General features: G+C 37.4%; 1 protein-coding gene across 4 annotated transcripts in view; it reads left to right on the forward strand.

Moving 5' to 3' along the window:
• PRKCE (protein kinase C epsilon) overlaps positions 1-27826 on the forward strand; it is a 285135-nt gene that overhangs the window by 186140 nt on the left and 71169 nt on the right. For all 4 annotated transcript variants that reach the window (XM_040058416.1, XM_040058417.1, XM_040058418.2 and 1 more), the window contains exons 9-10: positions 47-261; positions 1497-1670. In XM_040058416.1, the coding sequence (XP_039914350.1) occupies positions 47-261; positions 1497-1670 (389 nt within the window). The remainder of the gene's footprint in view (positions 1-46; positions 262-1496; positions 1671-27826) is intronic.

The raw sequence follows: 27826 nt of genomic DNA on the forward strand, positions 1-27826 counted from the left end.
TTTTCTGATGGTTGGTTAAAACTAACTTTTCCTCACATTTCCACAGAAATCAAAGAGCTGGAAAACAACATTAGGAAAGCATTATCTTTTGACAATCGGGGAGAGGAACACAGAGCAACAGCTACAACATCAACAGACAACCAGCTCAACAAACCTGGGGAGAATGGTGAAAATGGGGAGGTCAAACAGGCCCAGAGCAAGCGAATAGGTCTTGAAGAGTTCAACTTCATCAAAGTATTAGGAAAAGGCAGCTTTGGCAAGGTGGGTAGCTTTTTTTTCCCCTTCTTTCCTTCTTTTATTTTTTTGAAGCTAGCATTCAGGGGTGGTTTTGACTGTACCAGTTTGGAAGTGTTCATATTGATATTCAGAAAGTGCTTCCAGCCTAGGGATTTTCTTTTACCCAAAAGATCAAAAGTATCCTGATGAGCTAGCCTTGTCTGTGCTTTGACTCACTTTATTAACTAGGCTCAAGCCTTCTGAAACAAAATGTCAGTGTTTCATTATTTCAGGACATGTCTGATGAAGATGCACTTAGCAGTTACATACATACTGTTCAACAAAATTGCTTGTGGTCAAGAAGGAAAAATCAGGTCAGGAGTAATGTTGTGGGGTTAATTCACTTTCTTGGTGATTGCCAGTTCAAGTTTATTTATTTCACAGAACATTGTGTGTACTTATTTTCCTCAGTGGGTGTGTTCAGTGCTGGAGGAAGCAGAACTGAAGCATTTCCACTCAGATATGACAGGGTTTAGCTGCCCAAAATACAGTGTAAGTGTAAGCAGCAGAGATGTATCTCGCCAGATACCTTCCCATGGTAGGGAACTGGTGAGGGTGGAAGGAGCATTGCTCTGTTTATGGGGCTTACAGGTTTTCTTTCCACTCTATTGTGCACCATGGAATCAGAGGTGGACCGAAATATGAATCTGTTTCAGAAGTACACTCTTCCTTCCTTGATATTACGGGAACTTCGCAAGCAGGGGCACAGGGCAGAAGCAGTTCTTTTGTGTCCCTGTTTTCTAATCCTTTCTCTGAAGATTATCCTGGCTCCAAGCCAGAACTGACCTTAAACAGAATATAGGGCCTGAACCGTAAACAATAGTAGTAGTTAAAATCAACAACTTAAAAGCAGCTGGAATGGTAACTTTGGATTGTATACAAAGTCCATCACACTCAAATCTCACTACCAGAAGTGGGAGATAAAAGTGGGAAATAAATTTCTGTTTTACATTAACTTCCTTCCTTGTTTAGCTTTTGAGGCCTTACTAATAGGTTCTCGTTAAGATACTTAACAAACAGAACAGATACCTTCTGTTTCAAATTTAAAGAATATCAGAGGTATATGCCTCTAAAATTATGGTACTTTACTTTCTATTTTATAAACTCCGGCTTCATTTAGGCAAATATGCAACTGTCTTTCTATTTTCAGTGCAAACTCATATGAAACCTTGCATTTATGGCACCTGTTCACACGTAAAGAGACTTTTTCTTTGGTTTAGGTAATGTTAGCTGAGCTAAAAGGAAAAGATGAAGTATATGCAGTGAAAGTCTTGAAGAAAGATGTCATACTTCAAGATGATGATGTAGACTGTACAATGACAGAAAAGAGAATTTTGGCATTAGCACGGAAACATCCTTATTTAACACAACTTTACTGCTGCTTCCAGACAAAGGTAAGCTGCGTGAGTCTTTTACCAGTTTATGCCCAAGGAATAACATTGACTTACTCCAGACTGAAAGAAAACAACATGAAAAGTACAGCAGTATTTTGAAAATATTTCTGGTAAGTTTTCAGCGTATCAGTGGTATTGTACAGGAGTGCTGGCTGCAGTTAAAAAGCGTAACTACTATTACCTTGGAAGTACCAGGAGATGGCAGTAAATGAGTTAAAAATTTTTTGAAAACCACATGCATAAAATACACAAAAATGGCACCTACTGAGGTGGATTTGCACCTACTGAGGTGCCATTTTCTGTTTCTTTGGTATGTTAATAGTGTGTATCATTTGTTAAATAGGGTACAAATGTTTTAAACATCCAGTGTGCAATACTTGTGTGTAGAATTGCAGAAAAGCTGTGACAAAAAGATCTTCTGGCAAAGCTGTCAGGAAAGATAAATAGCGCAGTGGCAAAGCCATAGGAAAATGGCTAGGAGGATCAAGATTATAGTGGTTTGAAAATGGAAATAACAAACAATTAATAGGTTTATACAGTTCTTAAAATAGTGAAAGCATGCTAGCATTTTATATGCTTTGAAGTTGACTCAAAGCAGTGGCCCAGGAAGGCGTGTATGTCTGTGGGGGGTGTTTCACATTCAGACTTTTATTATATGCGTGAACATACTTTTAAAATGTTTTAACATATTATTTTAAAATTTATAACTAGAATTAAGCATGTAGTTTCAGATGAAAGAGGTCGTTAAAAGATTGTAGTGGGGTGAGGTATAAACTGCGAACAGAAGTGAACCTTTAGGACTGAGTGCAGTCCTTGGAGTGTAAATAAATGGATCAGCAGCCTAATGTGAATCATGTGTCAGAACACTGGTAAAGATCAGTTGTACATTGAGTAAATTATGACAGAAGATTCTTCTGCTATTCCTCTGATTTCCTGGAGATTCCTTTCCTTTTGTATTTTTGTTCTGCTCTTCCCTCTTCTGTACCATCCTTTCTGCCTTCCTCCCTGCTCTCCAAAACCATTCATCGAGGATACTCAGTTCTTCTCACTGTCTTCTCTCTTCCCACATCTCTTAACAGAGAGAAACTGTAGTTTTGGGCTTTTCTTGAGCTCAGAGGAACTCATACTGAAGTGGTTTATAGTTACAAGTTATAGGCTAGTGTCTCTTATCAATCAAAACCACACCTAGTGATACCTAATCAAATTAAAATCCATAGTTGAAAAATTGAAGGGTTTTCTTGAGCATGTCCTATGAAAAATTTATAAAGGATTCTTTTTAAAGGAATGAAAAATACCAAACACCAAAATAATATGAAAAAGCAAAAGCAGTATGTCTGCTAAAAGTACATTATTTATGAATGGCAGCAAATGAAAACGTACCAAGTAAATTAGTGAATGATTTTCTCAGGTTCAGTGGAAAAACAGGCAGAAAAACTTGCTTGAACAAACATATTCTGTGGTTAAAATAGCTTCATTGAGACAAAGACTGTAGTACAATAGGTTTTAAGTGTGTTTCACAGTAGTCTATAGTTATTTATGCCGTGACTGTGTGCCATGGCATGGTGGCTGTCCTTTGCAGAGCTGGTCCCTAAAGTGATCATGCTGGAATTAAATTTTACATTTCAAGTAGAGCATAGTTTTCATAGACACCCGGACTTAATGGGAAGATTGACTCACTATTCATTGTCAAAGCACTCAGAGGTTGTCTTTATGTAATGAGATTACTTGCTTTGTTCCTCTTCCACAAAAATGCAGATGTAGAAGTTCGACTTTATTTGCTGCAGTGTTTTCCTTCAGTAATCAGCTGAAGACACTGTACAAAAGTTGCCTAATATGCTTTCTACAGTCAGTACATTGCAGTATTATTTATTTTTTACATGGAGCGGACTTTTCATTAGTGTCACTCACTAAATGAATCTATTATCATCATGACAAGTCAGGGTTAATACTTTGAATTACTTTGGAATTCAGAAATTGTGCCAAATAATGCCTAACAACATACGGTATACATTAGGGTGGTTTTTGCCCTATTTATCTAGCGTCTTTTAATAATTCCATCTAGCTTTCTTACTTTAAAGAAATATTCTCAGGGCTGATATTTCTTGTGTTCCTGCAAAACCAAAATTCAATCTAATCGATTTGCTTTAAGCGCATCAAAAAATTGAGCCACCGCTCCCACATCAACATTTTAGACCGATTAAAAAAAATTATATTCAAGTATTGTACTTCAGGAATAGTTCTGAAATCTTCAGTGATCTGGAAGTTGAGAGAGTTCAAAAGCTTGGGATAAAGTGTGCAAAGCTGATACAGGATGTTTTGTCTGCAATAGTTTGAGGAATGAGCTCCATGACCCAGTCATACATATCAGAATGAAGGTAAAATCTACAGGCAGGGCCTCAGCTGATCTGGATTTTTATGTGGAAGGAGCTTAACTCCTTTAGTGCAGCATATCTTGTAGAACTGTGTCACCCTTGGATAGTATTTTTCAACACTTTTATGCTATGGCAGCATTTCCCTTCTTGTTTTGCCAGGATCTGGTCATTGCGTCTGTCGGCGTATTCAGAGGTTTGAGTTGTGTTTTGCTTGTGGTCTGTCAGTAGGGATATGAACGATGAATGCTGCATTCTGTGTTTGGCACTCCCATGGCAAAACCTGCCAAAGGCCTAGCATACAGGGTTACAGCATTTTTGTGATAACTGACCTGATCATCATCTTTGGTTTATTCAGGACTTTATTGTGTAGATATTGTTTTCTCAGTAAAGGTATTGAGAAAACACAGGCCATTTTCAGGGTTTCATTTTGTTTCCACTGTTCCTCACGTCTTCTCTTTTTCAATGTGTCGGTCTCCTGATTTGTCAGTAAGAGGTATCTTACCTGACAGTAATCTGGTGCTCCCCAGTTTCCCTCTTCAGTGTGCTCTTCCCTCCAAGCTCATACCCTGCTTCAGGGATCAACTATGGAACAGTATCAACATGAGGTTTGATTGATAATGTTTCAGTCAGGTGGCTCACAAAGGGGATTTAAATGTTTCTAGACATGTTTTCTCTGAAGACATCTTTGTCTTCATTCAGTTGGATGTTTCTGAACTGTGAGAATTACAGTGCTTTTAATGGAAATGTCTGGAAACTATAAGTAGCTTCACTTAATTCCTCCTACACCCCTGTCAACTTTCTTCATAAGCACTTAAAATTTTCTAGACCTCTACCCTATGAGATGCATACAAATGTATGTGCAAACCCTATAATTTATAATGAGTTATCCTAATAAATACTTAAGAAATAAAATGGAGTTTAAATTATTTAAGGCAGTAAAAGCTTTATTATGATAATTCAGCATAAAATTAGAAGACTAGAGAGCTCGTGCTTTTGCCATCTGCCATTTGATTTTTTTATCCTATTTCATAAAATCAGATAAATTTGAAAATAATGCTCACCTTCTCTCTTCATTGCACTATGTTCAATAGATGTAGTAAAAACTATTTTTAGTGCACAAAAATGTTCCTGTTGCATGATAGAGTTGCAGAACTTGTAAGGTCAACGTTATATATTTTTCTTAGAGGAAACAATTAAGTAATGGGTAGAGAAAGTCAGTTACTACAGGTAAATAGGCAGACTTATACCACCCATAAAAACATTACTGTTAAAATCAGTGTATCTATCCATAGCTGACCTGCAAGGCCATTCACTTCTTTCCTGTGCTCTGGTGTTGCAAGGTAGAGATCAGCTGTGTGACGTGGCACAGGACATCCAGAAGAGGCTGTAGAGACCCTAGTGCAGCTGTGTTGATCCCTTAACTGTTGCATGCTACCCAGTGGCTTTTACTGCTTGCTTTATCCTAGATTGTGAGTTCTGTGGTTCAGGTGTTGTTCCTTTCTGCTGTTTGCACTGTAGCTAGCACACTCTGGGTAATTCTAGACTAAGTCTGGTGTTTATAAAGCTGAATTTCCCTTCAACTGTCATGATGTCCCTTTGTTACTCTGAAAAATCCCCGAACCTCTTTGTGCATCAGACCCAAGATTAAGTAGTCTTCCTTCCACTATGGCTTGTATTTAAATATTTCCAAAAAGGATTTGCAAGTCCAGTGAAAAGGTATAACATGGAGTTCCATTTTTAAAGTGATTTATTTTGTAAGGAAGTGTAAAACACAAAAGGAAAAGAATCATCATGCTTACGATTTCTTTAAGTAATGTTTTCTAAGTTAATTTAGGAAGAATCCCTGTAGTGTTTGATCAAAACTGTCATTGGTAAGGTCAAATAAAGTCTTATTTCTTTTATGTATGTTTGTACAAAAAAAATTAAATGTCTTCTGCCATTATAGCTCCAAGGAGTGTCATTTATGATATACAGTGCAAATTAACCTAACTGACTTGCCACTGTTACATTCATCTGGGACTAATCAGAGCTTATAATCCATTTTATCTGGTATTCTTGTACTTTTGTTGCTAAGCAGCTAAAGCTATTATACAGATATTGCTATATGGGTGTAATCAGTTTAACACAAGTTTGCATTGCTTTTTATTACTGATTAGTGTCAAATTAGAACTTTTTAGGGCCCAATTCTGTTCATTATTATCCCTGCTTCAGTGGATTTGTACGTGTGAGACAAAAGACTAAATTGGCCCCTGTACTTTTAGTTATTTTAATGCTAAAATATTTTAATACAATTTAAATATAAAATTATTGACAAAGGTTTCTTAATGATAAGTGTTAACTATGGTAAAAAGGTAGAATAAAATTGTAAGCCAGCATAGAGTGATGTTATTTTTACTGTTTCTATTATGGTACCTTGTAATATACATTTATATTCAAACCTAATTTAAATATTTTATTTACCTGAATTGCTATATATGTGCATACACAGAATATGTACAATAGTAGGTATTTTTGAATTCCCAGATCCTGGTTTGTACAGGCAGTTCATATCATAAGAAGTAAAAATACAATAATTTTAACTTTTTCTTCAGAGTATTTCCTGAAGCACTAGATGTTAGAATAGCATCTGGTGATGTTTCGTATATCGTACAGTTAAGAAGTTACGTAACTATGCAAAATTTTGGCAGAATAAGGTTTTCAGAAATTCGTATAGTGTATATGTTAATTTGGCTTTCCTGGTGGCTGCTACCCAGTGTGAAAGCCTTGACCACGATCACTGCATTGTCTGAAAGTAAACACTATGGTCAAGAATAGCTGGAAGAGGGAAGCTGATGATTAAATACTGTAATCATTGTCTCTCTCACACACACAAGCCCCTGTTTCCAGCATGATGACCCCATTTTGGGAAACTTGCTATTATGCAGCTCAGTTATTGCTAGCTGCTCTTGAAGGATTATTAAAGCCTGGTTAGCTCACTGAAGAGTCATTGTTCACATTAGACCCTTCAGTGTTAAACTTCAAGTCAGGCTAGCGGCGCAGCCAGGCTCATCAAGGGCCCGAAGGAGAAATTACTCCTCCAGCATCAATCAGGAGAGTCTAAATGCTCCTCTTTCAGACAGGAAGGACTTTCCTTTTGTGATGTAGCGCCCAAACTGAACGGGACTCTTTCACACCCTCTCAAAGCTAGGGCTTGTTCCTAGTTTGCTGTATAGGAGTGAGTGCTGCAGCTGCGGCTCCAGGGATTGCTTGGCTGTGACCAACTGAGGCCTGACAATCCCGGGAATGGTCCCGAGTCAGCGTCTGTGGCACAATTCACTGCTCCTGCCCTCACGACGTAGGTGAGGGCAAGCTGGAGTTCGTGCTGACTTTTTTTTTTTTTTTTTTTTTACCTTGGTCCTCATGCCTGCATGTCAGGGTTTTAGAGTTAACTGTGTCAGTAGTTCACTGTGTTAAAGACATCTTAGTGCAGCCAAGCGTAAAATTCAACGTCAGGATTTTAATCCGGATCCGATCATGTGCAGACAGGAGGTTTTTAGGATAACAGGTAGAGCTAAGGGCCTTTAAGGTGCTGTTTTCATCTCTCTTGGACAGAGCAGCTGGAATTACATGTTAAACACTTCTGATCTTGGGAAAAGTGTGTTTCTCCAGTCGAGGCATGTTTGAGGGGAGAAATTTTCAGAGTATCTACCCAGATGCTTTGCCAGTAAGTTCCCTGGCAAGTCTGTCTGTCTTGTACACTATCTTTTAGCAGAGATTAGGGGAGAGAGGAATACTGTCATCCAAACAGGGTAAAGGGGGTAGCAGACTTCCAAACTGGAGTAGTCCTCTCACTTTCTGGTTTTACAGAATTTCTGTATAATCTTGTGCTGTTGCTGTGTTAACATCATTCTGGTTGTTCCTGATCTGGCATTCCTAATCTTACAGCTCTTTTGGAAACCCAGTACTGTTCCTCATCCAGCAGGATAATTTCATATTGCTGCTTTAAATGAAATCCTGTGTGTTAAAGCTGTATTGTGGCTTTCAGTTCAGTTTTATCTTGGGAGAGTGGGAAGGATAAGGGTGATATGACTTGTGGCAGGACCTCTTGGAAGGAATGTGCTTAACTGGTTTGTAACAGGGTCTGTCACTGCAGATGTGTGCTGTGCCTTCTTTCTGTCCTTCCTCTGCATCTGCATTCTGAGACCATCTTCACTGCTGTTGTAGGTTCCCTCATTTGGACAAAAGCGACCTGAGTACATGACCCACTGGTCCCTTGTCCTAGCACCCTTTGTGCTTGTATTTTATGACCGTAAAACACTAACTACAATTTGCCTCTAATGGGCTCAGGATAAAAATAAATCTGCAACAGTAAAACCTATCTTTAAAATAAGTGAAAATATAATGCTCACATGGGTAGCTGTTGGGATGTCTATTTATGCCAGTTGACTGTTTCAAACGCTATTTAAAGAAAGCCCATGCCACACAAGAGAATGTGGGGAAACCTTATATACCGTGTTTGTTAGGTGTTGCTCTTACTGTAAATAAACAACTGATGTACCCCGAAGGAAGAGTCAGGAAAAAGGAAACTGCATAGAAAATTTGATTCTTCTGCAGGTTCTTTTCTAAATGCAGGAAATAATTCTCTTTGGAATTCATTTGGGCACTTTAATACAGCTCTTTTTTTTTTTTTTTTTTTTTTTGTAACAACAGTAAGCATAGTAAATTATAATTGTACACAAGAGAATTTCACCATGGGAATGAAGTGGAATTTACAAAACATTTGAGTTTGCAGCTTTAGTAAAATTTTCATTGCTTTTTTTAGCATCTGCACAGAGTAATTTTGGCATGTCTTCTGCTCAATATGCTACAATGGGCCAAACTTGGGTAGGGTATGGCTTAAAGTATGCTTTATCACCCTTTCTCAAAACCACACCATCAGATTATTTTTTTACTGTTCATGCCATTTTATCTCACTTGTGGGTGAGTAGTTCTAGCAAAAGCAAACATGGTGTTTTGATGCAGGGTTTATTCTTGCACAGTTTCTGTGGGCTGTGTAAGAATAGCGATGCCCAGTCCACATTCTCATGCTTGTGTATAAGGAAGCACGTAGGAAACCTCTCTGTGTTCCCACATAAGTGGAGCCCAAGGCCGTTCTGTAAGCCGTGAAGTATTCAGCACATGGTTCTATCACCTTAAACTTATGACAAGGGTGATCTATAAGGTCAACCCAGCCTTTAAGAGTAATGTCTCTCTGGAGGAGGGCCAGTGCTGTGTCACCTGTGGGCCTGTGACTCCACAGTCTCTTCACCACAGCTGAACTACTGTGTGAAGAGTATAGACAGCTTCCACAAACAATAAACATAAATATATACAATATGTACAGGTAAAATATATCTCATCATTAAGGCTTTCTGTTTCTTCCAGTAAACTGGTCAGTCATTAAAAAGTAATTGTTCAGAGCTGAGAAGACTTGAATAATAAAGACTGTTTTCAAGTCTTGGCTGTGCTTATTAATACATAGTTCATAGCAATGCAAAGAGTGTTTATGGAAGGTGTTCTGAAGGCTAACAGACAAACTTAACTCCTTAGTGTATAGGATAATATCTGCTAGCAGTAAGTCTGCTTATTTCCATAATCGAAGTTGTGACCTAGAGAGATCACCTTATTTTATCCTTATTACAGCCAAGAAACACCCAGTTGCAACTCTTACAGAGTATGGATAGAGTGCCAAGTTCACAAGAAGGAAAATTGTCCTTTTAGGTATTTAACTTTCTAATCAACCTAGAAAAGGATGAACGGGATCTATTTCATAAGCTTCTATAGATGAATTTTTTCAAGAAGCTTCACAGAATCACACAAAATAACTAACTTGAAGTACTCTTGCTAGCTTCTTGAAAAGTCTCTGGTGGTACTTATTTTCTCTTTCCTGTTTTCAGAAACCCAATGTTGAAATCACACAGAATTCTGCTCTTCTGCCACTTAAAACTACTTCCTGAGTTCTAGAAGAAACTATGCTCTGAAAATAAAATACACTGTTTTCTTCTGAGCTGCTTTACTCATTTCAGAGGGTTTGAGATGGCTTAAATGATAGCAGAATTTTGGATAGTGTTTCCTGTTGTCTGACTAATTTATACTTGTGAATTGCCAGGGTTTTCCGCTGTGTGAATCATATGTATTGCCAAAAGTTAATCAAGTTCTGGAAACAGGAAAATATGAAAAATAAAGCAGATACAATTAATGCTTTTAAAGGTCACTGTTGCATTTATAGAGCTGCAGAAATCCAGACAGTGAAGAGAGGTGTATGAATAATGACTTTCAATAGGTATTGAAAAAGCCTGGCTCAGGTAATTCACGTTTATCATAAGAACAAAATAAGGTGGTATGTAGTGCTTACACAGATCAATGGATATTCATAAAGACCTTCATTTTCAGGAAGGGTTCTGAAAGCATGTTGCACAGGGAATGTTATATGTAGACTAGGGATTTTGCATACATTTATAGGTTTTCATTAATTCTGTGTGCTCATGTATTTTTCACTTGAAATGTGAATTTTAAACCTCTTGCTAGATTCCTTCCATCCCCTTTTGAGAACTGTTTTGTATAAAGGGCCAAAGAAAAGACAAAACGGAATTCTGTTCTCATGAAGATCTGCAGAAGACATACGAGCAGAGCGACCAGCAGCATGTCTGGCCCAGTCTCTAACAATGCCAAAGCAGAGGTCCAGGCAGACTGTAAAGCATATCGTGACATTTTTCCAGAATACTATCCCAGTATCCTGAGATGGATGACTTGGGCATTCCCTGAGCCAAAGATGGCAGGTTTGCACGTAATCAGATGGCACTTTGCACATAATATTTTTTGTGGTAGGTGTTAAAAGCGAGAAGCTATTTGGAAATATAACTGTTGGTGAATGTTGCATTTTGTTCGCCCACACAGAGCGGAGAAATCCTCTTAATACCACATCTGCAAACAGACAGCCCTATAATGCAGTATAAATATTTACGCCTTTTCTTTTAAGTGATATTTCTGAAAGCATTGTCTATGCCATTAAAAATCTCAAAACTAAGGTAACTGTGCTATATTTTCATCATCTTCTAGAGTAGTGAAATAATGTGTCTGAGCATTTGGAAATACCAACTATAATGCTGAGTGAGGTTTGTCAGATATAAGAAGCTCAGGATTCCCTGCAGGTATTTCAGTATGTAGGTCCATAATGTTTTGTTATCCATATGTTACAGAGAAAAAGTATTACATGTTGTAATGCAGGTAAACAGTACATAGTAAATTTGATAGAACACTTCTCAAGTTGCTTTTTCCATTGCTGAGAGGAAAGGTACTGAAAGAAAAAGAGAAGTGTTACACTATCTTGTGCTTTCCCATCAGGAACATAAGCAGTGAACCACAGCTGGCAATGCCATGCCAGAGCCAAAAGGGCACAATGCATTAGACTTAATTAAGAAGCATGCCAAAGAGTGACGCCATCCTCTTTCAGATTTTCAGTCTGCAGTGTTTGTTGAATTTCTGAAGCAGAAATCACAGCATCACAGAATATGTTGAGTTGGAAGGGACCCACAAGGGTCATCAAGTCCAAATGAAATAAAGCATTTTTAAAACTTTATTCACCCACTTTTAATACATTTACCTGAGCATTTCTTAAAGAAATGATTGGGTATAGACAGCTTTCAGAAGGCAAAATATGTGTGTTGGATACATTGATGAATATAACTCATGATTTATTTATGGACCTGTACAGTAGGGGACAAGTTTTAAAAGAGAAGGTTATTAGGTTATGTGGGCATGCAAGAAATCTCTTGTACTTTTGGACAATCAAAGAGTAAAAAAATAAGGTTTGGCCAGGAAGAGGGTCTGTCTTCAGGACTTTAAAGTTCTGTACATCTCTGTGGTGTAATTAGCTCCTGGTAAGTTCTGTTTGGTTGCACTGAGATACGAGAAGCCTGGTGATCACGTTCCTGAAGTCTCACCCCTTCAGTCTTGTGCCGCACCTTCTCATGCTTGCAGTATTCAAGAACCAAGTCCTTTAATGGGCCACTGCTGTATTGCACCAGCAATAGGAAAGGAAGCTTGCAAAGCTTTTCTAGCATAATGAGAAAGGGGAAGATCATATCTAATGAGATTTCTGGATCAGAAATTAGGGAGTTTTAGATAGGAATCTGAATTTAAAGAGGCTTAAACTCACCAAACCTCTGAACTTCTGGAAATTTGCCATGAATCTGTGGGAAAAGTTAGGAAAGAATTGTTCCTGGGTGATATGCCCGAGGAGATTAACTGCTTTCCACAGTGCTCTTCAATGTGGTATTATTCTATAAAACACTCAAAGTGGTTCAAATATCCCTTAGGCTAACATGTAATCTCAGCCACATGTGTAACCCGATATCTGAGTATTGTTGCACTCTGCTTTTTAACTGGATTTAGACTGATGATTTTGGTCTAAGAAGCCACAGGCAGCTCCCCAGAACCTAAATATCACCAAGTTCAGGATTTGATAGCCAATGCAGACTTCATTAAAATTCATTAACCATTATCTGATTGCACAGTTGCCATAATTCTGTAAATAGCATTGACAGAAAGGGGGTATATTTACTGGCCTTGGACAGAGAAAAGTAATGTTTTATCCATTAGTAGCGTATTGTTTTTAAAGTTGTTTACATTCTTTGAGGAAATGCGGAAGCTACTGCTTGAAGAGGTTAGAGGACATATGAGTTTATGGGTTCTTTTTGAAAATGTTCTTGAAACAAATGCTAAATTAAATTATTCAAGTAATAGCAGTAGAGAGAACATAATGTCTTGGCAAGCTGAATTTACTCTGTTATATTTGAATAAAGAAATCTAAGCTCTGGGGGGAAAAAGAGGTTGTCAGATCTTATCATGATACAATGAAGAATTATATAATTTTTTTGTTCTACCCATAAGTTTTGCTTGCAAGTTGCTGCCTTTGTCAAGTTACTGATGGTCTCAGAAAGATAAAGCAGAATGCAAATAAAATTATTGGATGGTTGAAGTAGAATGCTTAAAAGGTTAAAAATGTGATAGTCTGTGGAGAAAAAAATGTGAGGTTTTTAATTATTTTTGATTTTCCTTCTTTTTCCCTGTAAGAATAAATGTGTGGTAATTTAAAAAGTAGTAATTTGTGATCAATCCTTAAAGCTCTCCTTTGAATTGTGTAAATCCTTGTCCCATAGAAACCTTAGGTTATAAACTTCAAAGGCGTCTCATGAAGCCGCGAGGTGAAAGTAGGTGAAATTTTCAAAAAGTCTTTCTCTCCCCTATGGAACTAAAGACATGAGAAATGGTGTCAGTGGAACTGAAGTTTGCTTTGAAATGCTGGGTTAGCACAACCACAAAGGGAAGGTTCAAATCACTGCTGGTGTATTTACTGAATCACAAAGGCTAAGTTTGTGCAAATTGTTCCCACTGCTCTTTTGTTCCTAATTCCAGAGAACATTTTATAATGATTAATATACTTTTTCATAGAATGAAATATTAGGCTGGGCCTTGGTTACAGCATTATTATATTCCCTGGATGTGTTTTAGTCCAGGAACAGTTGTAGAAATGCAACATAAAACCAGTGGGGCAAGTATAAACTATGTGTTCAACATCTTGTAATCATATAAAGAAAAATGTATCCCACTGGTGTTCTTGTTCTCCTAAAATGTGAGATTTCTTTTTAAATCTGGTCAGTTATTATATACTGGTTGCATCATTCTGCTTCACTGGCTTGCTGTGTGGGTCTGTCAGTTCAGTTCTTGTGGCCTCTGTGTGGGTTTTGATCCTGAACTAAGAACGACAAAGACTTTGCCCTCTCTTTGCCTTCACATAACCCACAACTGCAATAAAAGTAAGATAAATACATCGCAGGTTATCACAAAAGGGGGATGGGGGGCTGTATTATTTATTTTTGAAATAATTATGTGAGCCTTTGACTTTTTTTTTTTTTTTTTAATTGAGCAACCTGCTCTATTGGGAGGTGTCCCTGTTCATGGCACAGGGATCAGACTAGATAATCTTTAAGGTCCCTTCCAGCCCATTTTTTGGTTTTATTATTTTCAAAAAATACAGTTTCCTAATTATTTTTTTCTAGATACTGGTGACTGTGAGCAGGAGTTTGTTTATATAATGTATTCTTCAGTATGCTGTGAAGTTTTGCTGCTTCAGGGACAGGACACTCCAGTTTAAAACTTAATTATAGATAAATAAATTTTAAAACCTGAAATTAGGAAAATAAATATGATCATGCCTTTTTCTGAGACACAGAGTGAAATCAGTTAATTAATAGTGGAAAGAAAAACAGCCTGTTTATTTTTATAAAGCCTCAAATTTAAATACATTTGTCCACCAGAAAGGATAATGAGAGAGTATGTGTCAGCAATCTTAAATGCTACTAGAGGTTTTTTCAGAAATTCAGCAAATAACCTAGTATGGGTGGTCTTATGAAATTTTTTATTGCAATCCTGTTTGCATTGTCCAAAGAGAACACATTATTTATGCATTATTTAAGGAAAGGCATTTTGCCTTAACTTTGCATGTGGTAAAAAAAAAAAAATCCTGAAGGGAATTTCCCGTGTCTTCTTGAAATATTATGAAGCTGCCATCACTCCACTGTTTGTAAATGCCACTGACATTTTCATAGCTGACACTTGTAATGTCACCAAGGCACCAGCTATTTCTGCTTATTTTTTTAGTATAAAAGGCCCTTGAACCTACTTTAAAACATGCTGTTGTTCTACAGATGGGATTTTTGACAGATAAGAAACAAAACTGAGTCTGTAGATAGTCTTCATTTTTACTTACTACTTATCAAAACTTGTAATTATTTTTGCATGTTTGCAAAAATGCAAAATTTGTGTGTTCTTTATAGTCAGCCTCAATATTGAGAAAAGGGTGCTGAAAACTCAGTCTTTAAAGCAGTGTACTAAAAATGAAGTTCACATTCCCTACATTATTCTTATTTGCATGGAACAATAAATTGATGCTGCAGAAGTTGAAGCTGGAATTGTGATCAGATCCAGAACTCATAGAATTAATTTTTCTTTTGATTGATTATCCTGTTTTTATCACAAAGATGAAAGCAGGATATTGTGTGATGGCACTATATAGATTTCAAGAGTGTCCTGTAGTATTTTACTGATGCAGTGTGTCACCTGATGAGAATGTTTATGGAAAGAATGCTGAAAATATAATCAGCCTGTATTTGACAGATAGGTATAAGTTACTGAAAGCTTTCCTCAGGATATTGCCCAAGTTGTGTGGCATGGGGGAATTGGATTTTGTTTGTATGTTTTAGTAGCAATGACCTTTAATTCAATGAAACTGAAAAAGTGAAATGAACTGTCGAGGGGTGGAAAATGGAAAGCAAAAAATTTGCATCTGTTTGCACAGAAATGAAACATGTTTCATTCCAGGCTATTGGAACACTGACCAATTAATAGTGCAGAGTAATGATATGTGCACACTGATCTGAGACTGGGTTGCTGCTGGAGGATGAGGATGTCTTGTCTTCTGCTCCCTCTTGCTGGGTCTGTCCAGTCTTTCCATTGTATCTGATTCCAGTAAGCCCTTGTATGGATGAGCTGAAGTAGCAAAAAATAATCTGTGTGTCACTGAGGAACTCTAACCCGCCTGATACTCACTGGTGCTGTGAGGCAGCAGGTGTGGAAGAGGCTGTCACCTTCCTCAGTGGCAGTTCGCTGCTGGGACAGTAAGCCAGCTGAGAAATCCCTTGTAGCCCTGCCTAGCCACACAGCAAGGGATTTTCTTCCTAAAAGAGTAAAAAGAACATTTGAACTGCAGGTTTTTCACAGTGGTGTTTTGTGGCTGTAATCACCTTAGAAGTGATCCTAAACTCTTTATTCCCATGATTGCTATTAAGTTGCTCATGAGAATGGAAAACAAGATTTGTGGGTCAGTTTTGATCCTTTTGAAGATAATGGTTGTATTCCCCCTGACTTCAGAAAGGTCAGAAACGTTAGCCTTCTTATTTTTTACTGTGTCCAGAAGGAAGTATGTGTTACAGATGAGATGTGTCATTTTGTCATCTGTTAGAAATTCAGCTTTTGGCCCTGCAACTATGTGAGCAGCATGTGCAGTTGCTGTTTTGTTTCTGGGTTTTTGGTGGATTTTTTTGGTTTGTTTGTTGGTCTTAGTGTTTGTAGTCAATAAAGCCTCGATAGTAGCTGTTACACATAAATTGATTAGAGTCTTAAGGTGACGTGCTGTCATTTTCCATATCTGTCTTTGGAAGTAATTGTTTCATTCTGCACAGCATTAGATTATGTGGATTAGATGGTATGTTACCTATGCAGCAGAGGGTTTATAATGGTTGATCCCAAACGGAATGTAAAATATCTGAACATGAATATTTAAAGGACAGGAAAAATTTGGCCAGTAGATTTCTATGTATCAAATGCAGCATTTAATTTGGAGAGCAGCTCGAGTTTGCAGAGCATTTGTAGACTAATGTACACTGGTGTTAGCACTCTCCAGACACACCGGTCTTTTGGGAACTTGCTGATCCTTGTGTCTTCTCTTTTCTTCAGGCAGTATTTCCTGAACTTTTTGAGCTATCCCCTGTGACTGCCTGTCACTGTCTTCTCACAGGGCTGAGATCTCACTAGGCAGGATCAGCCCTGCTCCCTTGACCACTGCATCGCTGCCAAGTGCACGGCTGCTGGTTTGAAATCTGCAGTCTTGGCATCCTGTGTTTGAAAAAGACCTGGTTCAGTCAGACAGATGCAAGTCTTGACCTGTTGGCTGTGCTTCCTTGGTGCCTTACTTACTGTTACAGTAGCTTGTGGGAAGAAATGGATAAAACAGGAAAGTCGAATAGACAGAGTATTTTGAAAGGCATCCACAGGAGAGTTTGCCATGGCAATTTTGACTGTGTAACACAAGGTCGTATTTTGTGCACTCTCTTGAGAACTCTTTGAAACAGTTTCTGCTTCCTGTCCCAAATCAGAAAAGAGGATTCAGGACAGTTTGTTTTGGGAGACAGAAACAGGTTAATCTGTCACTGTTTTCTGGCATGTGTATAAAACGTGCACAGCAACATGTTTGTATATTCGTGCACCCAAAGCACATACACTTTTTCTAGAATATATTTCTGTCCTGGTAGTTCAATATTCATCCAGTTTCACCCATGTACATATTAGTTATTTCCGTAAACCTTTTTTAATATATCTGCTATAGTTTTAAAATTATGAACTACTTAAGGAAGTTTGCCTTTCTAATTTTTTTTTTTTTACTTTCCCCAAAAGCTTGACTTTTCCTCTTAAGTTGATTTGAATTTTCTTATATATTTATATCTTTGTGATTAAAACTATATTCACATTGCAGATGAAAGCTAGAGTCACTGCAATGATTTTAAACGTGGACTCTACTTAAATCCATTAATATGTACTAATATAAGAATTTTTTAAACATTTCTGTTTAACCAAGAGAAATAGCTTACTAGAGAATTAGTTCAAATCCCACATAAAAGTGCTTTGGACTGCAAAAAACCCCACTGAATCTCTTTGGCACTGGGAAGAAGAATGCTTAGTGTTGAAGACTTATGACTGATGATGTATGGAAATGATACCTGCTGGTCATTATGCAGCGAGAGGAGAGTCACTGCAGGTGTCTGTGGGGTTACTTTTCCATGTTACAACACTGGCAGGTTTTTAACACAGAGAGAAATTACCTGTGTGAAGAGAAATACGGAAGAGTATGTTATATCTGTGAGTCGTTCATCTGAGCAGAAAGGCTCCTTTCATTTCACTGGAAACCAACACTATACATGCTGGAGGCTAGATGACTTCAGTTTTCTTCCAGTTTTCAAACCACTTTTTTAGCTTCCTATTTCCAGCAATCAGTATGTTAAAGTAAATATTAAGCTCTGTCTTCAGACAGCTTTCAAGATCTATGAAGCTAAGAAGCTCTTGCGAGGTTTTTTTCCCCTAAGGATTCCTGTAAATTTCTTAGATCTATGTCCCTCCATGTAATTACTTTAAATCCAGATATACCACAGGCATTTTGAGTCAGGCCTGCTAACATAATTTGTCTTTTTTTTTTTAACCTATTTTTGTTTTTCTTTAATGTATACATCAGTGCTTTTGCTGATTCCTGTTAAAGGTGCTTGTTAAGAGCAAAATTCTATGTTGTACATGTTGAACTGAGAGTGGTTTAAAGAAAAAATCTAGGTTTGCACTTTTAATGACCCAAACTTTCATTCATCATAGAATTCTGTGCTTAATCTGTTCTAGGATCTCTGCCATAATCTTATCGCTTTAATTATAGTCCCCAAAAATGCAAAAAATGTTATATAACTCTTTCTGAACTTGTTTGGGCTTCTTATAGACATGCTTATGCAGCAGAAAAAACATTATGCAGTCCAAGCGTGGCATAGGGGAAAAGTCATGCAAGCAACAGTTAGGATCTGATTTTCACAAGGGAACTCTGTTGACAAGAAATACACAAAGAATAATTTCGGTATAGTTCTCTGAAAAATACAGACTTCCAACAACTGGAGTTGAGTAAATTTCACTTTGTCAAACTGAAGTTATTGTAAATGTTCTGGGTTTTTTTCTTATGTAGTCAGGGTCTAACAGATTAAATGTGTGTGCCATAAAATGACTTGCATCATCCTCTCTCTGTAATTTAGAAAATTGTCAGTTCATTGTTTTCCTAAAGAACTAAAAAACATTTGGGATTTTTGCATGTTGTAAAAATCTATGTGTGCAGGTATTACTCAGCTAGAGTCAGAATTGCTTTCTGTCTTCACATTGTAAAGGGTGTTTGAATTTCCTTTTGTGGGGTCCCTGAAAGAAGGAAAGGTTTGACATTAATGTTGTCATAATACTAAAGGCAAGAAAAAAAAGGAGGTACTGTTTTTTATTTTCAGTTAACAAATTCTTTTTGTGTGTGTGCATTAAAGGTCTATAAGGGTGCTTTTGTAAGAACTACTGATCTTTTGAATTGTTCATTAACTCTATTTGTAAGTTCCCTTGTTGATTTGCACATGCTTCTTCCACATCTTCAGACCCAATTTTATTTTAAATCTGTCACATTTTAACACCTTTTTTTATTTTTTATGTTAAATAACAGGTCATAAAATCATAGTAGAATTTAGGCTTAGAAGGGACCTTCCCGTGCATCTTGCATTCGTGTGCCCTGCGCACACAGGCACAAGCGCACTGAAAAGCAGTGACTGATCAGCTTGATCCGTCTGCCCAGAGCCACAAAGTCTCTCACCTTGATAGCACCAGCAAATCTTAATGTGACGAGAAGTCAGGGCGTTTGCAAAACTCTTTTGTTGGGAGCATAATAAAAGCAGTTTATGTAGGGTTAGCCTTAAGAGGTGTGTTAAAGCATTCTAAGAAATCCCATCATGTATCAGCTACATGTCGGCTGCTGAATAATTTCACAGAAATGATATGTCAGTGTAGGTATTTGTGTTAACACAAATATCACAGGTGAGAGTGATGAAATTAAACCCACGTATGAGCATTTTTCCTGGTGTTCAGGCCATCAAAACTATTGGAAAATATGGCATGTGTGTTGGACCAGATCAGTAATTCTTGGTGAATAACATGTTTTGCAACCTGAGAAATTGTCTGGACTCAAAAGAATCTAAATGTCAGTGCTGCCATTAAGCCACCACCACTGTCACGTTAATTTGTAACTCTTGTAAAAGCTATTACGTGAATATGAACTCCACATTTATAATGTACAGGACACAAAACTTGTTGCTATTTAGGAACAGCCTGCTTGAATGGGTATATTGGTTATTTTAATAGATATCCAGACTTCCAGTCCTTGTGTGTTTTGTCTTTGAAGTTTCTGGATTACAGTCAAGAATAATCTGGGCATTTTGGAGGGGTATGTCACATTTTCATTTTGATAATGGGAACTGCTTGTGTAACTTCTTGACTTTGATGGTTGCGACGTCAGAGTTTTATTGAAGATCACAGTAACACAGAAAGCCATTGTTTTATTTCCCCTTTGTTAGAGCTTTAAAAGTCACCCATGTGTAATTAGTGATAGTGAACTGCAGTACAAGTCACATCCCTATATCACCAACAGAAGCTGCCACAGGAGCCCAGGGGCTTCCAGATTTCTTCTCCTGGGGACTTTCCTGGCCAGTTCTCCAACTGTGCTTCAGTTTGTAATCCTTTTTCCAGTAGTGATTGGTGTCCATCTGGGAAGAGGCTCCATTCAAACTGTAAAACCCTGTCTGTACAGTTGTCAGTCTCCTCTGAAATGGATTTTTAAGAACTTTGTTGGACAAGGACTGTCAGGAGTTTGGCTGCTGCTTTCAGGCTGCAAAGATCATCTTCATTTATTTTTAGAATGTATGTACAGTTTATCTTCTCATATCAGGGCTGTTTCTTAATGGGCAATCTTTCAGTATTTTTTTACTCTTTTAGTTTTGTTTTGGCTTGGAATATGTAGGAGTAACATGTAGTAGCACTATTTGGGAAGATCACTCAGGAGTTTGAATTTCTAGCCAACATTTGTATCTGAATTACTACCTCTGAGTGGAGAGAGTGACTTCTGAACTCTTTAAAGCTGCCAGAGCATTCATTTTGGTCCCTCCAGCCCTGCTTTTTTTCTTCTGTTTTTGATTGACATAAAATAAATGTTGCTGAGGTATCCAAGAATCCAGGGGGGCTGGGGTGGGGGGAAGTTTCTCTGAGTGTATCTTCTTACATGGAACTTATCACAATAGTACTTGCGCTGAACATTCCTCTTCTATGAGGCATCGTCATGATATTTAGTTGCTTTTTATTTCTCAGAAACAATTTTTGCAACACTTCGATATTGCTCAAACTCAATTTTTCTGCCGCAACAAGTTTGGAGAGGAAGGGGTTCCAGTAATGAATAGCTTCTAGAAACTATTCTGGCATACAAAGTATCTTATATAAGAAGTCAGATCTTGGGCTTGTTTTTTTCTTCCTCCCTTTTCTGCCCAGCCCCTTTTCTGTGCTAGTGAAGGCCTTTGTTACAGCAATAGCCCAGCTGGATGCTACTTCCTCTGCTTAAGTGAAGTTCAAGAAACCAGCTGCTGCTTAAAAGAAAACTGCTTATTGTTAAGTTCCCCTTCTTCCCTCTGCCAAGGTTAAACATGTCCCTTCTCCGTCAGCACCTCCAGTGTAATGTGTCCCCAGATATTGGTGGGCACGCCTTCAAGGACATAAACCTAGTCCCTACCAAGCTACCTGCTGACAAGGCAAAATGGTAGACAACAGCTTTTAAAGTTGACTTAATGTTAGCCAGCCACACCAAGATCAGTTTCCCTTCCTTTAGAGGTTTTTCCCTATCCCCAGAGCAATGCAAGGTGAAATTCAGGCACTGAGGACTTTCAGGAAGATATTAATTTATGGTTGTCTTACTCTTGCCTGATTCTCTTCATTGCTGTAATGAGCAATATTTTTCCTTCCTCATTTAAGCCTCTGAAGATTCTGTATAAAATATTGTACTTTAAATTTTTTAATATGAGAATTTGCATGATAGCTCCCAAGAAGCTTTTAGTCCTGTGATTCACCCACACTTGTATCCAGTAGGAAATGATTTGCAAAGAATACATTAAAAGCTTCCTCCTATTTTCAAGCAGCTACTTTTAGAGAAGCTGATCACTAAAGCCTTTAAATGCTTAGCTTAAAAAGATGAACTCTATAACCTGCTTTCAAAAATGTCTTGTGCAACACTGAGATAAAGTCACACAGCCAAATACAAGTTTAGAAAAATTCACTGCTGTACTGAGATTTTCTGTAAAGTTCAGCTTTCTGAGTATGGTGCATTCCTGAATTCCATGAATGTGTGCATTTTTATCCCAGACCATTGGCTGTGGTAAAAGAGGAGGTCTCTCTTTTTGTGTCTGTGATAATTAGTGCAGTACCTTCATTAGGATACTTTCTCTAAAAATCAATAATTTACATTACTTCTTTAAGTTTTCCTGTGTTAATAAATTGGGGGTTCAGAAGAAAATGTGGTCATCATATAAGTAAACATTCTCAAGCTGCAGTCTAAAGAGGCAGATCAGGGTATGAAAACATTCCTAAATCTGCAATGTCTTGGGTTTTGAATCTTTGCCTCTGTAATGTTCTTTTCCATATTCTTGCAGGGTTGTTTTTTTTATTATTTATTTACGAAGGATGCATGCCCTTTTGTATGCATATGTGTATTCACGGTGATGGGAAATCAAGCTTAGTCCTTCAGCCCTGAATCCAGCCTTTACTGTTACGTGCAATTTTATTTACTTCAGGGAGGTACATAATGTGGCCCTTGTTTTATCTGCTTCTTGTCTTTAAGTAGTTTCACATATATATATACACTGTTTGTTTTCTCCAGGGAGAGCTATTCTTTGGCTTACCTTGACTGGATTTCTAGATCTGTTGTAAGTCTCCAGTGAAGTGAAGTCTACAGCAATATCTGAAGCCCACCATAAATTTCTTTATCGGTGTGATTTCAGTAATGGATGTGCTGTTGTGTGATTAATGGCTCATGATTTGATGACAGAAGAGTTTAAGTGTTATTGTGACATCCTAGTCACATCACCATATCCATTCTGAAAAAAAGGGAACTGAGAGGTAAAATTAAAGGCTTTTCACAGATCTTTTAATAGGTTGTTTCCAATGTAGGAATGGATACATATATTTTATATAATATTCATGTGATGTTTTGTTATATCCACCATTCTATGTGTTTTCAAGAGAAACATCATTCTTTGTGTTTTCGTAATTAATAATATGTAACATGAGAAACTTGTGTGGAGCAGGGCTGGCTGTAAATTTGTAACACACATCCTTCACAGTATTGTTTGCAGTGCTGGCATCTATCTTGGGTTTGTATCTTCTACTGAGGACACTGTTTCTAAATTCACATCTCTCTTAGAGAATCACAAAAGGACCTCCTTTTTATCTCCCATGGAATCCTGAGAATGCTTTCTAAGGTGTTATTTTAACTTTATTTTAACTAGTGTGCACAGCTACCATTTAATGTGTATCTCTGTTTTACTGTCATTGAAATAAGAGGAGAGTGAAGCTATGTTTAGTAAGTCTTTCTGATATTCCTCAAAGGCTAAAAAATAAAGACTCCTGTACAACAATATGTTAATTTTGAAATCACTGTGTTTGAATGTAGCTGATCTGATTTTCTTAAAATATTTCTGGAGCTGCATGTGAGCTGTAGTTGAAGATTTTTAAAACTTGGTTTCCAAAAGCCAAGTTCCTAAAAGATAGCTAAGCAAATGCACAAGTGAATGAAAAGTTATGAAAATTCCAGTTTTTGAATCCAGCATGACAGGATTTTAAGTATTATTTTATATAACTAGCAGTTATTTTATACAGAAGGTTTTGACAGATTGATGTTGCATCATAGCATTGATAATTTGAAGTGGGTTGTCCAGACAAGGCAAATCCAGGTGCAAATTCATCAGTACCTACCACCTTGACGCTGAGTGATAAAATATATGGATGGTAAAAATTGGTGTTATTTTTTTAGTCATTCCCTGGACTATTTCACAAATGGGGGAAAAAAGGAATAAATCTATGAAGACAAGAACTGTGAAACCCAGTAAGAAAGAGTTAAAAAAGAAAAAAAAAAGTTTGCTGTGATGTATTATCTCAGACATAAATAGTTCTCAAAATTTTATCTACTAAAGTCACCAGAAGAGACCCAAGCACAGCAAGTGACTGTGTCATGAACACTTCCAGGAATAAGAGAGGATGGCTTTGCAATCAAAATTTAAAGAAAAACAAATCACAATTGAAATACAGTCAGCTCAGTTAAGTGATGGACATCTATTCATAAAGAGAAACTATCAAGTTAATAGTTTCCAATTGCCAGAATGCTGTATAAAGCATGAGCTAGAAATACTGAAATATAGTTCAAATGTTTCTTAATAATGTGCTAACCGCAGGAGAACTAAGCACAGGAAATCAAATAGTGAACTCCTCTGGCTCTCACCTATGAGATAGTCTGCAAATAGGAATGAATTATATAACTTGATAGGAAAAATATTTGCCTGATTTTCCATATGGAAGAAATGTTGGTTCACCTTGCCAGAATGCTGCAGATGACTTGGTGGCTTAATCAGAACTGTTCAGAGAACATGTGACATCCTGGACTTGGATCCCTAAATATGTGATTCTTGAAGCCTACTGAAAAGAGAAGCAGCAGTCAGGATAACATTACACTTATATTTGTGATCTTTTCTTATTCCTGCAGTTTAAGCTGATGATGATGGGATGTGTAGTCTCACCAACAGGGTCTAGTATCTGTTGGACCTTATATATTAGTTGTCCTCTGCTACACTGAAGAAAGTTGTTTTCTCTTCACAAAGAAATCAACAGTGCCAAGTCTGAGTATATAATTAGTGAATTTTCTTGGGTCTGGAACATATTGTACTGCAAGTTTATTCCACAGCTACTCTTCTCCTTCACCCCCGACCATCATTCCAGGACATGACAAAGGGTCTGCCTCAAAATGTACCTCTGCTTGGACAGTAAACCTGTTACTGCCTGCAGCTCTCCCCTAATAAATAACATCACCAGGTTGTCATTCTTTCAGCAACTGAACTATCCTTTTGTACCCGGAAAAAGAATTTCTAGTAAAAGAATCATCTAGTGTTCTCCTGGCTGAGCAAATACTAAGTACATATAACTTTCTAATTGATCATATGAATCTCAATGAAGTGTCATAGAATTAGAAGAAATTGAATGTGCTACGAGGAAAAAAAATGAAAACAAGTGGTGTGTTGTCAGAATGCTTCGTTTCAACTTACTATTTCTAATCTTGCTGGGTTTTGTTTCTCTTTTGGATTCAACAAGGGTAAAAGGCTTTTAGAGCTTTGTAAAGTTTTGAACAGGTGGAAAAAGCAAGGAGTGATTGATTTAGTATAGAATAGAAATGTTCTCATTCTCCACCCCAAGAACAAATCATGTCAGAGTATCTTCTCTGTCTAGTTAGAGTTAAAAAAAGTTATCTCCTGTAACAGCTTTGCTTCCAGGCCTCATGAAAGTAATAAAATTGCAACCAGTAATGAAAACAGAAAAAATACTTTTCTTAACCTTCAAAGGTAGTTTCAGTTTATATATTGTATAAAGGCTTGAGCCATTATTTTATCCTATCCAGCTTAATGTTTGCACGCTGACAATAGTATCAAGTAGCAGTACCGTAGCAGTTCACTTGTTCAGTGTCCAGTGCTGTTAAACACAATATATCAGCTTCATGGCAGGTCCATGTAATCACAGATCCATTGATTCAAGAGAGTTTTGACTTGCTCATACCAGTGAATAGGTTATTTTTTTATATGAAATCATATTACTAAAAGCTTGCCAAGAACTTAATACCACGTTGGGGTTTGATTTGTAGAAGCTTACTACATCTTGTGACCTCAATTTACTTAAACTTGCATGTTTTCTACTCTGGTAAGACATAAATAAACCAGCACTGGAACACTACGCAAGCTGCAGAGAGCACAGTGCAACTCGGGACACTTCCATGGCCACCCCTTTCGGAAGGTTAAGCGCCTTGTCCCTCCAATAAGCAAAGATCCCTGGCAAAAGTCCAGCACCTCGTTGTGTTGTGATGGAAAGAAACACTTGGAAGCAACCAATTCGCTGTCCAGGATGTTAAATGTGTTTTCAATAAAACAACACTACGTAAAGGGCTAACTTCTAAACCTCACCAGAGAAAAAGTGGTGAGACCTGTTTTGCTGGCTGACGCAGAGCTTAGCAAAAATGGTTACTTAAACCAGGTCCAACCTGTCTCGTTCTGTTTAACCATCATATCCTCTAGTTTCTGTGTCATTAAAATTAAGTGGCTTTTTTTTTTTTTTTTTTTTTTTTTTTTTTTTTTTCATCGTTTAGTAACAGCCTAAATAGCAACTTCCTGAGTTTGGTTTTATTTCCATGCAGTAGTAGAATCTCATGTGAGAGACCTGAGGAGGTCTGAGGTCCCTGTTTTGCTTGCTGTGAAGAAGCTGCTTTGAGGCCTTAGAAGGAGCAGGATGAAGAGTAACACTCCTGCAATCACCAGGTGGTGAATGGACCCTTAGTGATTTTTGCCAGACTACCTTTAGGGCTCTTGGGGAAACCTTTGATATTACACTTAGACTCTTTTTCTGGCAGGGTGGATTTAACTACAGTTTGGTGGCTGGAAGAGAAGGGCATCTGCTTTCAGTCGCTTGTGGAGCATTATATTGTTGACACGTAGTCAAAAAAAAAACTGCTTTGCAGTTTTTATGGTTTGTTGATGTGGAGTTTGTGGAATTTAAAGTGTTTTGTAAAAGCAGTTGTTTTGTCACTATTGGTAAGACTGCTCACCAGTAAGGATAATATGAAAAGTGCAAAAGAAGCTGATTATGTTGATTCTGGTTTTTTGGTAACTGACACTAAAGGGGAAATTCAACCCAGTGCTGGGCTGATTTCAAAAACAAAAAGGACTTGGGAAATTAAAAGTCTAGAAAAGGTTCTACAGCAGTAGTAAATTGCTTATTAACCATCTAGCTACACAGGACATACAAATGGCGCTTAAAATGATACTCAAATAAAGGAATTATTTTCTGCTTTGTGTGGAGGGAACATCCTCATTCTGATAGCAACTTTACTGCAAAAGGCATCTTATGACTGGACTTGCCAGACAGGGAAGGCTTTCCCTGCTGCTGTGCTCTTGAAGTACTGTTAAAATCTCTTAATGTTCTGTAGAATTCCAGCATTAATGCAATGTGTGAACCATTCACATACCCTCAGAAAATGCACATCCCTAAGTGCTGTCTGTGCGCTTGCTCCAAGACTTGCTTCACGCTCATAACATGACCAGGGTGATTGGACCAGAAAGCACTTTGAAGCTAGCAAAGCAAAATCATCCTAAAAAATAACTTGTGAAATAGCAATGAAGGTCTGTTCCTAGCCAAGTAATAGCTAGGAATAGCTGTTTCTAGCACAGGGGTAATAAACATAGAGAGGAAAAAAAGAGATGGAAAGCTAGGAGTTTTCTTTCTTACTCGAGCATTGTGGTTTTGTTTTACTTCCTGAACTCCAGCAGCTGAAATAATTTTCTTGTTTTATTCCTGTAGATGTAGAAGTATGTTTTGTTTGGCTTTAAAGTTAGCATAAAAAAGAAAAAGCGCACCTTATGTGGGAATGGAAGCATTTTTTGTAAGTCAGTGTCAACTTTTTTTTCACTGAACACTGAGAAGCTAAAGGTGATCTCATGTTAGAAAAGCAAAATTCATGTATTTCAGAAAACACCTCAGAAACAAAGGTGGTTTTGTTTTGTAATTCCTTTGGAGTATTATTATAATTTGTTTCAAGTATTCTGTTATGAGTATAATCTTATAAAACCTTTATATTTCAATACATCATATGAACCTGTGTGAAATTCCCATTTACATAAATACCTGCACTTTGAAAGACTAATTGGTTTTGTTTGGTTTTGGGGGTTTTCTGTAAACTGATTTTTTTCTGGTGGGGTTTTGTTGGTTGTTTTGTTCGTTTTGGTTTTGGGGGGTTGTTTGTTTCAACCAGCAGACTGAAATCAGTCTATACATAGGTGTACATAACTGTCTTTGTTCCTAGTATTCCAGTGTGGTCAGAAAATATGTACAGGGAAAAGAGACAGTAAAAATATTAGGTCCCATTGTGCAGTTGAATCTATTCAAACTGTCATTTCAATTGGTGCAGAGTCTATAAATCCATCTGATTGGAGGCTGGAAACAATAATGAGTTGTATTCACAACATGATATTCTAAAAAAAATTATTTTTTTAGTATCCCACTACAGTCCTGACAGCATGGGTTTTTAAT

This window comes from Hirundo rustica, chromosome 3 (genome assembly GCF_015227805.2).
Source record: "Hirundo rustica isolate bHirRus1 chromosome 3, bHirRus1.pri.v3, whole genome shotgun sequence".
NCBI classification, from domain to species: domain Eukaryota; kingdom Metazoa; phylum Chordata; class Aves; order Passeriformes; family Hirundinidae; genus Hirundo; species Hirundo rustica.